Source organism: Selaginella moellendorffii, unplaced genomic scaffold (assembly GCF_000143415.4).
Source record: "Selaginella moellendorffii unplaced genomic scaffold, v1.0 SELMOscaffold_4, whole genome shotgun sequence".
In the NCBI taxonomy this organism is placed as follows: domain Eukaryota; kingdom Viridiplantae; phylum Streptophyta; class Lycopodiopsida; order Selaginellales; family Selaginellaceae; genus Selaginella; species Selaginella moellendorffii.
Window position 1 is genome coordinate 4,096,996 of NW_003314265.1, and position 12,666 is coordinate 4,109,661.

The window sequence follows — 12,666 nt, forward strand, 5'->3', positions numbered from 1 at the left end:
TTTTTTTTATAGATGTTGCAGAGAGCAGCCATCAGTCTTTTCGGCGGACTAAGACATTCTTCCCATCCCTCCCTACGGCTACAGATGACGACCTAGAAGAGCTCTCCTCTGCAGCGATGCATAAACAGGTTAGTAAGCATGAATTTTATCTTCAACTTTTAGTTCTAATAATTGATTTTCAGGTTCGCCCTCTATCCCCAACGGCCAGTGTTGGGGAAGTTGCTATTCTCATTGGGGATTACACACAGCTTTTAGATGCTACTAGTCGGGAGCTCTACATGCTTGATCGGTGGATCCATGGTTTGGGTCAGCTCACACCTTATGGGAAGATCGATTTCATCTTTTTTGATCTTCCCGATGGGATGGCACCACCACAGGGGGATACTCCGTCATGGAATGTGTTGCAGGCCCAACACATTTCCCAAGCCTTAAAGGTTGCGAGCAGCTTCATGACATACGAGGGTGTGGTTGTCATGATCCTTCCTCGCTCTCCAATGTGGGAAGGCCTTCTCGCACACTTGGCTGACAACGATGATGGATTTGTTGAGTTTTCATCTGGCTGCCTTCTTTCGAGTATGGCGGTGGACACAAAAGGCACTAGCAGGCAGACGCGAAAGGTGTGTGACTTCTTTATTTATAAATTAACTCTATTCTATTTTTTTTTTCCAGATTTATTCCTGGAACTACCATGCTCTATGCCACATTGGGAACCGGCGTAATGCCACACGAGCTGACGAGCGTGCTGCTCTTGCTTTACCAGGATATGACAGCTCTACAGACATCATCCCAAATGTGATTGACTCGGACGTTCTTCACCCAGCGTTCCCTGGTTATCGACATCGTTCGGTCACGGCCATGCAAATCTTGTTGGAGTTATTTTGTCCGCCAAAGGGGATTGTGCTTGATGCTACAGCAGGATTTGGATCAATGGTGCAGGCAGCAAAAGAGACAGGCCGAGCGGTTTTTGCACTTGAGAAGGAGGGTGCCTTTGAGGACATTCTTAGGAGATTTTGCGACAGGTGATGTTAGTGCTTGAAATAATCTATAATATTTATTCTCAAATGTTTCTATTTTATTAGGTCTACACTTATCACACACAGTGTTTCAGTCCACACGCTTGATCTTGATGATATGGATGATCATATGGACCAAAGTCAATTCCACTTACCTATTTATGCTGAGCGTATGGCACAACATTACATACAACACGAGCCTATAGTGAAGGAGCATTCCACTATACCCATTTCTACTTTTCTGGATATGGAAGCAGAAGAAGATTGAATATATTCTGATTTTAATATAAATTATATTGTTTAATATATTATTTTCTTTTTTTGTAGACTAAAAGATTAGTTCATGTCGAACCAATAATCTACATGAGCTTATGGAATACCTTAAACACCTAGATTTTATGTTAAAAATTCTTGGTTCGGGACGAACTAAGGTAGTGCCATTAAACTTTCGCTAGTTAGGGGATTGTATTGACTTCCTTTGACTTTCGTTGACTTTCATTGACTTGAGCTCAGCTCGTGAGCTCAGCTCAAAAACTACCCAGCCCCTCTTGGACTACTCTGCAATCCCAACATTGCTTCCAGTAAGCTCGAAACCATGTGATGTAGTCAGGAACAGACTTGTGAGCACCCTGCCGGAACGAAAAGAGGTCGACAAGTAACCAATTTGTGGGTTTTTCTTGAATAAAACGTTCTCTGAAAGAAGCAAGTACTGTCTAGAAGTTTGTCCGGTCCTCTGGGAGGAGAGAATCTGCCCAAGTTGCTGCTTTGCCTTCAAGAGATTGCAAGAAGTTGCGGCACATATGATCATCATCGACGATCATGTTTATGGTGCAGTAGTAATCAAAGCGACTGATATGAGATTTTGGAGAGACTGTTCCAACACCTGAGAATGTTGGCAGATCACTCCCCTTCTACAGAACATGGAGCTGAGGTCGAGCTAAAGGTGGCTGCGCCATAGCTCGTAGATCTAAGTCACTAGAATCTGCCGAGGATGAAGAGGACTCGGCCCGAGAAGGTGCAGTGTCGTACTGAAGCTGCCTTTGGATATTAGAAAGTTTACTTCGTACCTTAGGGCCTTGAGGTATGGTAAAAGGGTGCCAATTTGTCGCACGTCTAGTTTGTATCGGCATCAAATACCCTGAACACTGCAAATGCCCGGTCAAGGCAACTGGGTTGATAGGAGCAAGAAGACTGTAGGCTGGTGCTCAATTTGCTCAAAGTTGCCCAAAATGCCTATGACGAAGAGAAATAAGGGCTGAAAGGGAAGTAGATATAGGCCTCAAGCACCATTGACCCGTAGGGTAACCACCGGAGTAGCCGCTGGAGTAGCCATTGGAGTAGCCGCTGGAGTGGCTGGTAACCGGTAACCCATAACCAGTAATCGAGGACCTGTAACTTGTAACCGGTAACCCTTGCTCTCGCTCCTACCCCTGCGCCTATTCCAACACCAACTCCTATCCCTGTGCCTGTTCCTACCATCTTTATTCCGACGCCAACTCTTGTTCCTGCTCCTCCGGCTACCTGTTCCTTGAAGATTGCTTTGTTCCCAAGGAACTTCTAACAAAGTTTAGCCCAAAAGAGAAGGATGAGTCCTCTCGTCTCAATCCTTCCCCATTTTGACTGTTGGTGGACTTGTTGGAAAGAGCTCAACCTCGTCTACCTTCTATAGCAAGAATTTGGGAAGAAGCGGGCTTAATATTCCCTAAAATCCAAGAAGAGGTAGCCCGGAATGCCAATATTGTGAAAAAACATATGCATGTCACTGATGTAAATCGATATTAAGGTGCCATTGGTATTTTTAGAAATCCTAGGACCAAGAGCACCTTTAGATTCAAACGGCATCCAAAACAAAGCCTGGAGGAGCACAAATTCCTGCTACAAAGATGACCCAATCTAGTCGGAGAAGAAAACCCCTTTTGCATGCCACCAATTTGGCCAAATCTAGCCCCAAGAATCACCATCTCGTAGATCTAGGCCAGATCTACAAGCCCAAATGCATTACCTTGAGAAATTTGGCCGAGGATCCAGGCGAGAAAGTGAAAACCCCAAAATGTTCATCCCACTAAGCCAAGAAATGTTGTATCTCTTCAAATACTGCACAACTTGATGAGTGCAATACCTTGCTGGAGAGAGGAGCTCCAGACCTACCCAACACGCCCAAGATCAAATAAAACCACCACAAGATGAACAAGGAATTTTTTCCCAAATCCTGCGGCCAAAAGAAAAGAGAGAAATGATGCTTCAGAAAGTGTTGCACGTCACGCCGGGTTCACCATTTGTTGGGGGAAGGAGGGGCACTTCCCCCAACGCTCTCTCAAACATGAGAAATGCTTCACTGCTCTCCACAAAATACCCCCCCTTGCCCTTGTGAGGAGGGTTTTATACAAGGAAGATGGGGAATATTTTGAGGACTAGAATATTCCCTCTCTCTCTCTCTCACTCTCTTGATGGCCACGCCTTAACACATTCACGAGCATTTTGCTTGTTAGTCAATAATACTTTGTGTTCTTTGAGTTATCTTTAGTAAGTTGTTTGGCATACTATCTACCATATTTGATAGCTAACTTTATCATTGAGTTTACTTGATGATATATTTGCTATTGAATTTTGTTTGATGGTGAATCCTATGTTTTCCAATGATAGTGATCTTGGTGGTTCCTATCCTATACTATTGGTTTATCAGATGATAACTTACTTAAAATGCTTTTGTGTTCTAATCTAAGATTTATTCACTGATAATTAAGTCTCTAAGCTGTCATTGTCTTTGACTTTGATATTGTCCATCTATTGATCTTTGAGTTTGGGCCAGTATAGGTAGACTTCGTGTGCATGGTGAAATCTCTAGTTATGGGGTAGCTACTGTCGACTGGTCATATCACCTACCTCTCTATTGATGTTCCTTATTCCATTAAAAGGGCGTGACTGTGTAAACAACTCTAACTGCCTGTTTACAGTAGTCTATCTAAACTTTACTGACGGGTTTAGTTTGTTTGCTCATGAGGGTTGGGGCCTCTGGCTTCTCTCTCTATGTCCCTACGGGCAGGGGCATATCACACTTTTGTAAGCTGGGTGACTCCCAAAGTAGCAAGGGTGGCTAACTCCATTGATCATTTCTGTAAGCAACCAAAGAGAACGACTTGAGAGACGGTCCATGGGGTTCAGATATAGAGGGAAAGGGCCCATGCACAAGAGTGCACCCCCTTTTCCAATCGGTTAAGGGTCTTGGGATATTTGGAGTTAAGCGTCCTTGGGTTTGAATAGTATTGGGCTGGGTGACCTCCCGGGAAGTCCCAACTCAGGAGCTTACAATTTCCTTATTAGCGACGGCCGGAAGGTGTCTGAGTTGGTAGTGCATCCGCGTTAGACAAAGAAGTTGCCTCCTAACTCATTTAAGTTGGTGCATTTCTCACATAGCGTGAATACCATGAACTTTTTCTGGAGTTGTTTCCTTAGTGGTATTCTAAACTCGATGAGGACGTCGATCTTCCCTAGGGGGGGGAGAGTGTCACGAATGTGACTTCGGGTATCGAAAGTTACTTGTTGGCTAATCCTTACGGACACTCTTTCCTTACTGCCACGATGGTAGGAGGTCGGTATTGCTGGACCCTTTATCAGCCCCTCTTGTTCAAGTGTTAGTAAACTGGACTTTGCATCTGTACTTGGCCAGATGAGCATAAGGATGGAAATCCTAAGTGTCTATTCAGCCAAACATACTTGGCCCAGCTTTTTAGTTCTCTTTTACTCTGTCTTGCACTGGCTTGACAAGAACCCTCATTTATTGAGATTAGTCCCTCAATATTGCTGGATGATAGCTTACCGTGTCTGCCAAACACCCTCGCTATCATGCCCTTTGTGTTAGTCTCATTTCGGTCCCAAATGCTATTTATAAAAAGTGTCTAGATTTGCTCATTTGGCATATCTACGGAATGTAGAGATTGGCCTGAACACAATGGTGTTCGTCCCATGTCCAAATTCGCAATCTAGCTCCATTCCATATTTAGTTAGTTTTGAGTTTATCCCAGAGACTAACTCCTGATACTAAGGGAGGCTTGGGGTGAAAGCCCAAAGCATGTGTTCCTCAAAAGAGGGGGGGGCTGTGGGGGATTCCAAATGTATAGTAGGGATAGCAGCTCAAGAATCAGGAACACTGAGCATAAAGCCAATGGGATCGACAATCCAAGTAGCCATTGTGGGTAGGTTGGGCATGGCCGACCAACCTATGAGGATTCAATGATACCATTCAAGGATTCCAGATATAAATCAATGAGAATTGTAATTTCTTTAATAGAGGTATAGTCTAGCTTTCGCTTGCGTGCCTGTCCTTGTTCTGCGTCCGGCTTGGGTCTAAGTCCAAGTTCCACACCATGCTAACTGGTGAAGTAGCTATATCCTTGCTTTAGGCCACCGATATACCAAAATAGCGCCAGACTCCATTTGGCTCTGTTTTGCATGCTGGTCCTAGCATTAGGATTTACGACTGTCCCAAGTCATTCTGTGCTCCTGTCCGTTCACTCCTGGGCTGAATGCTTAGGGGTTGTTCCATGCTCTAGTGCTATTGCTCCTTGGCTCCATGCTTGGGAGTTTGGCACCGTTCCTTTGTTTAGTGGCCCAAAGCCCTAAACCTTAGGTTTTGCCTCACTGTCCTTTGGACACGTGGCATATGACACGTGGCATGTGTCACGTGGCATAAAGAGGGTTTAGGTTCCCCTTCGTGGTGTTACCCTATGGTAAATCACAAAGGGTTTTTACCATAAAGGGTAAAAACCATGTGTGCTACAATCTTGTATTGCATCTTTTGTTTTTTACAATTAAAGGCTCGCAGCTCATGAACAACATCTTGAATGGTCCAAATCTCCACAATCAGCACTATCTTCGGCACCACCATCGACAATAGGATTCCAGCGTTCAACTCGGTTGGCCATCGCAACCAACTCCTTTTATACCTATGTTATGATCTGGCGCAAAAAGATAGAAATCTAGTCTCCCTAGACTAGACTACACCACCTCTTGAAGTTCCTCACCACCCAACCACCCCCAAACTACCTCAACCCCAGCTGCCCGAGAGCCTCCACTCCCCATCCATCATCCTATAGGTAAGAAAGTCCTCTTTTTGGAAGTTCCATTGCGCCACCGCTCCACTGTGAGCCCTAGGGTATGTTCTATCCCTTACCTAACATGCCTTAATATACCCTTGAGCCTTCTTTTGACCGACATTGATCATATGGTCAAAGCTGGCACCTAACAAGAAATCTTTTGCAATTTTTCTTCTCAAGATAGTAATTCAAATGCTATGAATTATAATTTGTCCCATTGTACAACATAACTAATACATAAGAGATAGAAAGAAAAAACATTGAGGATAATGATCATGAATTAGAGATAAATGCAATGATAAAACATGTAACAAATTGGAGAAAAATGCCCTACTACTTGTTTTAGAAAATTACAATTCTATAGTTTCAAGAATATTGCAGCTCTACATTGTTAAATGCTTCATAAGGGGGTGAGGCCCAACCTAACCCTTCCATATTATCACTCTCCTTTTTATACCTAGTTCTCCTGCCAATTTCCTCCAGATCTCTACTGTCCTCTAGTGCAAATTCTCCTCAAACAACTCCTAGGGAATATCCATGCATCTCCACATCACATATATCACTCAAACATAGCTTTGACTTTTTCCAAGATTTGAATGGCACATGGATATATGGTGTGGAAATGGGATGAAATATGAGCAGGCAAGTATAATGAATGATGAACAATGGTGTAATGAGTGACCAGATGAGTGAATGGCGAATATAAGAATGGAAAGGATGATATGTAGAATGAACTGATGTTGAGAAGAACTTGGACAAAGAACTAAAATTGGAAGAAACTTGAACTTCTAGATGAACAAGATTGATGCAACATTAGGAACAACAACTCAAGAAAGATTTCAATTCTCCAAAGGAAACACCATCTGGACAAAACAAAAAAAGTGAAAGAAAGCTAGAGAAAGGAAGAGAAAGGGATGAGAAAGAAAAGGAAAGATCTCATAGTATAGGAAGTTTGATAAACTCTCTCTTAGTGATTGAGCATTGCCACAATGAGGAAACTTAGAACTTAGCTATGTGTGACAATATCTAGAGCCCCTAAAGTATGCAAGAAAGTGTCTCCAAAGAAGTGAACTCAAGTGGAGGTGCTCACAAGAATTATGAAGTGTTAGTGATTGTAGAAGATGCCACAATCACTTTAAGTGATGCCACTATGTGGCTGCTGTGACATCCCCTAGGCTAGAGAAACTTCTAACAAGAGCCCCTAGCTAGGGATTGCCATTGTACTCTTTCTCTTTTCTATAAAGTTTTGTTCTTCTCTTAGCATGTTGAGGGTTGAACCCCTCAACAAGTGGCAACCATAGTCCACATTCCATAGTTTTATAGTTATCTTCAAGTTTGTATCCCATGGCCCTTTTAAGAAAGGATAGTAACCTAATTACAATAAAACCTTAATTATTTTAAACATAGCACAAAGCCCCAGTCTCATTCCTCCCTTACTAATCTCTAGTAAGGAACCTCAACCCCAACTGCTTCTCTGACTGGGCGACGCAGCACAAGATCATCAATCATGCATGGAATTTCCAGCCAAATTCTGCACTATGATGCAATCCACATTGCCAAGAAAATCCCACAGGACAAATCTAAATTCACTAGAGAACACACTTTCAAACACTGTTCAACTCACAAGTGAGGCCTAGCCATCTTCATAATTCTGTCTTTCTGCATGCTCCATCCATAAATGCCTGCATCCAAATCCTCAAGACATCACTTGTATATTTTTGTGCATCTCCTTGCCATCTATCCTCCTTGTGCTTCTAGAACCACTAGCCTATTCCTCTTGCTAATGGTTTTGTAGAAATACCTCCATGCTTTTGAACAATCTCTGATTTTGGGCGGCACAATCTTGTAGGCTCTTTCAGCAATGTGACCATCTCCTTGGTCACAACTCCAATCGTTCTATCCTACAAGTTATCATAGTCATAAAACAAAAAACAAAAATGAACCACAGCATCCATTTGAAGTGAGTCTGGATTTAAGAGATTGGTGTTTGTGGACAAACAAGACTATGTCGCATGCTTGCTTGATATCCAACAAGATCTTTGCTTTGAAACGATTTTCTCTGTCCGATGGCTAATCACTTGCAGCCTGCAATGCACCACAAACCAACTGGAACACGTGGAAGATCTACCAGCATGACATTTGGCAAAAGGATTTTCAGTCTGATTTGCTTGTTGGAGACTCCTTTCTTGTCACCAAGAACCAAAAAGAAGAAGAAAAATGAATCATAAGCTCACATTGTATGAGAAAGAAAGACACAAAACTACTTGTGGCTCCCGACTAAGAATGAAATACATTTATATTGTAGTTTATATTTAACTTTTAATCTTTAGTCAAATAGCATCTTTATGAACAAACGTAGCCTCCACCAGCCATGAATCAACGAAAGCCAAGATGTTACCTTTATCGATAACACAAAGCAAAGCCTTTGTGCCAAGATCCACTTTCATTTTCTTTTCACCTCTTCTAATAAAAGCTCGACTGCTGCACGCTTCCTCCCTCAAATAGAGGTTACCTAACTGCTTCTTCAGATTAACAACATCTGTAGAAACCAAGAGTTTAATGCACCCATTACGAGCTAACTCTCGAAGAGAGTCAGCACCAGTAACTTCAGTTGGGGTCGGTGTACTCTTGTGTTGGAAAAGCTTGTTCAGATCCAAGGTATAAAAAGCATTATTGACTTCACCCTACAACAAAAGAAAAAAGTCCAATTACATCAAAAGATGACATGTTGCTTACCTGGTAAAGCGCCTTACTTGTCTTAACTTGCACAAGAACGGGAACAAGGATCATCGGGTGTTGCTGCTGCGAGGTGGAGCAAGCAGTGTCAGTCTCTGAGACTTGTCCTTGACCACCTCCATCTCCCTCCGACATGTCTAGAAAAAACAAGGCGTCTGGCCCAAATCCGGATTCTCCTGTCCATAAAACGGATGGGAAAACGTCCCTCTCCTTGACAGCATTGATGTACTCCTGCAGAGTATATCTTGATGCGTTGACATCATACACATCTGAGCCTTTACTATGCTCGTGTCTCATCTGCGCCACTTGTTCACTGTGGATCCTTGGTTTCACAAGCTTCGCTCTTCTAGTGTAGATTTCTGGAATCTCTAACTCATGTGAAGTGACCGTGTACACACCATCTTGAAGAAACCTAGAGATCAAATTTGCAGGTTGCATCCCGTCCATTGCTTTTGCAATCATCTCCACTGCAATCATTTCGTATCCGTGCCCAACTCCGCTGCTACTTGACTGGGCGTTATAACAATAAGCAGTATCCGCTATACTCGATAGGCCTGCTGGTTCGCCGACAGTTAAATAGTGCCACAAAGAATGGAGAACCAGAGGCTCCTCAATACGCAATAGAACGTTCGCTGTGTCTGACTCGTCCTTCCAAGAATCCAAATCTTGCATTTCAAGCGTCCGACGGCCATCCAACCTCGCTAGTCCGTATTGAATTAAACTCAAGCTGGGGTTCTTGACAGCAACATACGTAGCATTCAATCCATAGAACTGATGGAAGAGTATAAGACTCAGTTTTTCGAGAGCCAGGGGATGCTTCCGAAAAAAGTCTTTTACACTTGTGTAGACTGTTCTGTCAAGAAAGGGCGAACTCCGTCCCAAAGTGTTAACTGCCATTGGCCTGTACTCTGTAGTAGAAACCTCTTTGGCGTATTCAACGAAGTAAGCAGTTGCGTTGCTGAGCGGTAGCTTTTCAGAGATAAACGATTCTAATGCTGAAACGAAAAACCTATACCGCCCCTTGTATAGCTGGAAGACCCTGTGAAAATCCACCTGTGATGTATCTTCAAGGATCCGACTAGCATAATCCTTCAGGTCGGCCTCCTCATAAAATCCCCCAAAGTGACAGAACACTGCAACTGAAAATCTCTGTTTGAGTGTAGCAGAAATATTGCGTGCAACAGAAACCATACTTCCTCCTGTACCAGAATAGTAGAACGTGCTTGTGCGAAACCCAGCATCGACCAACACCGGCACAAACACATCCAATAGAGATCTTGTTCTTGACCCAGCTGTAGGTGAATCAAACCTATTCACCAAGGTGTCCTGCACCACCTGGCATTCGTCGAGTATAATCGGCCCACTCCAGTCCCTCTTGTGTGTCTCGATCAAACGATCAAATACCTCTTCGATCCCACAGTCACTGGATACTAACTCGAGTAGTCTATCACTTAGAACGTAGAACGGGTCATTCTTGAAGGGTAGTAACGCAAATCCAACCTGCTTAAACAACCAGTACTTGGCCCAAACCTGAGGTGGCATGCTTCCTGCTACCTCCTTCAACTTGTCTAAGATGAAGAATCTGCTGAGAAGAACAGCTTTGAAGCAGCACCGCGTCACGCGCATCGGAATTGACTGGTTTCCTGGATACAGAACCATTAGCCGACTAACCAGCGCATCCAAGTCTGCAGAGCCCTCCGATCCAATCCGTCCCATAGGAACACCTACAAAATACAGAGCCAAACGGTCGACTGCAATCTCATATAGTGTTCGAGTCTTTCCAGAGCCAGAAACATCGAAAAGGACCACCAGGCCAGGACGGGCTATATCCACTTGATCCAGAATGTATTTGGAGGCCCGAAAAGGCTCCTCGAGGCAATGCCAGAGAAGGCAAGGTTTGCGACTGCCAGGAGCTTGAGGAACCGTCCCTTTGCAAACGTCTGGATAACTGGCCTTAAAATGACTTGGCTTAGGAAGTTGTCGATCTGCTCTATGTATCTTATTCCATACTTGGTCCAAGATAGCTTGCACATCTGCTTAATCAAAATCAAACAATTAGGCTTTGAACGAACACATAGAAAGGCAAGGAGACCAATGAACACTTCGTCAGTACACCAGAGAAGCACACACACAACATAAATCTTACCAGAATCAGTGGCAGTGGCAGGCGCTGCAAAAACAAAATTTGTCAGCGATGGAAGAACAAGTCAAGAACAAATCCAATGCCTACCCTTGAGTAAGATAAGCTTTTCTTCCCTCAGCTGGCTCTCCTTTTGCCTCAGCTGGCTCTCGTTTTGCCTCAGCTGATCCTCCCTTCTCCGCCAGTACCGCTTCTCCTCAGCATCATTTGTTGCCTTCAGCTGCTCCTCAGCCTCACATATTTGCGTCAGGACTCCCTCTATTTGCCTTTCGAGGCGGAAAATCAGCCCATCCACCGGCAAGGGCTCAGAGCCAGACGCCATCCCCACTCCTAACCCTAATGCAAATCAGGGCACGGATGAGGAACGGTTCAGATCTCAAGTGAATATTCCTGAATCAGAGTTATAATTTATCCAGCTTCCAGACAGAAAACCCTCATCTTAAACGTTTTTAAGCACCACAACTTTTTTATAATAGTATTTTTTTAAAAGAAAGGATTACAAAACTATTGTAATTTAAAATAATCAAAACTTAACAAATATATTCTTAAAGAAAAAGAGTAAGAAAATCTAGCTTTATATAATTTGATATAGGTTTAAATTTAGTTCCTCATAACTTACCTTAGACTCCTTTCTCCTCTTGAGATCTCACCAACAGTGTTAGGTGCCAGCTTTGACTATGTGATCAACGTCGGTCAAAGGGAGGCTCAAGGGTATATTACAGCATGTTAGGGTAAGGGACTTAACCTACCCTAAGGCTCACAGTGGAGCGGCGGCACAGTGAAGCTTTTGAGGTAGCTCGGGGGTGGTTGGGTGGTGAGGAACCTCAAAAGGTGGCATAGCATAGTCTAGGGCAATTAGATCTTTGTCATTTTGCGCCGGATCATAACAAACAGCTATTCTTGTTCCGAAGCCAGTTCTTCAACAGCTGATTGACACTCCCGTCACGTTTTCGCTCTGAGACATGTTGTTTCTTGTCCCGGGATTTAGCCAGCATTTAGAGGAGTTTGCACGGTCAGGCACACTAGAGAGCACTCTCAAGAGGACTCCTCAAGAGGTGTATATTGTCGACATGACAAAATATGGTGGAGATCTTGGTCCATTCTTTGTCCTGGTGGAGGATCTTCCTTCACTTGCACAGTACTTGGCTATAGTCCTCATATCGGACATTGAGCACTCAAAGCATCAGAAGCAAAGAGAACAACAGACAAAGACTCCAGATCCAATAGCAACGTTCTTGCCTGACTTACTAGAGACAATCTTACCGGATGTGGTGTCCCCAGCATGTTTATTCGAAGAAGAGGACACTTCTATGATTACAGCTTATTTCGATAGTGCTTTCTGCCCAAAAACAAGGTTGCCAGCATTGGAGTTTGGATGATTGATTCTGCGGAGAACAAAGTAGCCAATCTCTCTATCACTTTGCCAGCAACATTAGCTAATGAAGCAGAGTACTTGGCAGCTATTAGTGCCATAAAGTTGGCCACAGATCTTATAGTTTAGGTGAGTCACTTTCATTGGAAATGTGCAACTTATCATACGTCAACTTACTGAAGAATACCAAGTCCGCAAAGAGAAGCTAAAAGAGCTATGGCAGCAGGCAGTCAACCTGAAGGATGAGTTCTCTCATGTGACTTTTTAAAGTGTCCTTCATGAAGAAAAACTTTTGGGCGAATAGGTTATCCC

At 43.4% G+C, this 12,666-nt stretch overlaps 2 protein-coding genes across 2 annotated transcripts; one reads left to right on the plus strand and one right to left on the minus strand.

Annotated features, from left to right (window-relative positions):
• The first annotated feature begins 558 nt into the window (after nt 1–558).
• Nucleotides 559–1,028, plus strand: LOC112344480. The gene is made up of 2 exons (XM_024669356.1): nt 559–617; nt 670–1,028. The coding sequence occupies exons 1-2, from the start codon at nt 576–578 to the stop codon at nt 1,021–1,023; spliced, it is 396 nt and encodes a 131-aa protein (XP_024525124.1). The 5' UTR covers nt 559–575; the 3' UTR covers nt 1,024–1,028.
• A 7,356-nt stretch (nt 1,029–8,384) lies between these two features.
• Nucleotides 8,385–11,361, minus strand: LOC9654231. Its single transcript, XM_024669324.1, has 4 exons — nt 11,073–11,361; nt 10,989–11,012; nt 8,843–10,875; nt 8,385–8,790 (listed from the first exon to the last, which is right to left on the minus strand). The coding sequence occupies exons 1-4, from the start codon at nt 11,302–11,304 to the stop codon at nt 8,437–8,439; spliced, it is 2,643 nt and encodes an 880-aa protein (XP_024525092.1). The 5' UTR covers nt 11,305–11,361; the 3' UTR covers nt 8,385–8,436.
• Nucleotides 11,362–12,666: the final 1,305 nt, after the last annotated feature.

What these genes read in the sequence shown, in the direction of transcription:
- LOC112344480 (XM_024669356.1), top strand. Translation starts at nt 576, where the DNA reads ATGGCGGTGGACACAAAAGGCACTAGCAGGCAGACGCGAAAG. An exon ending in CTAGCAGGCAGACGCGAAAG is followed by an intron (nt 618 to 669) that starts GTGTGTGACTTC and finishes TTTTTTTTCCAG; the next exon opens with ATTTATTCCTGGAACTACCA.
- LOC9654231 (XM_024669324.1), bottom strand. Translation starts at nt 11,304, where the DNA reads ATGGCGTCTGGCTCTGAGCCCTTGCCGGTGGATGGGCTGATTTTCCGC. An exon ending in AAAGCTTATCTTACTCAAGG is followed by an intron (nt 11,013 to 11,072) that starts GTAGGCATTGGA and finishes TTGTTTTTGCAG; the next exon opens with CGCCTGCCACTGCCACTGAT. An exon ending in TGCCACTGCCACTGATTCTG is followed by an intron (nt 10,876 to 10,988) that starts GTAAGATTTATG and finishes TTGATTAAGCAG; the next exon opens with ATGTGCAAGCTATCTTGGAC.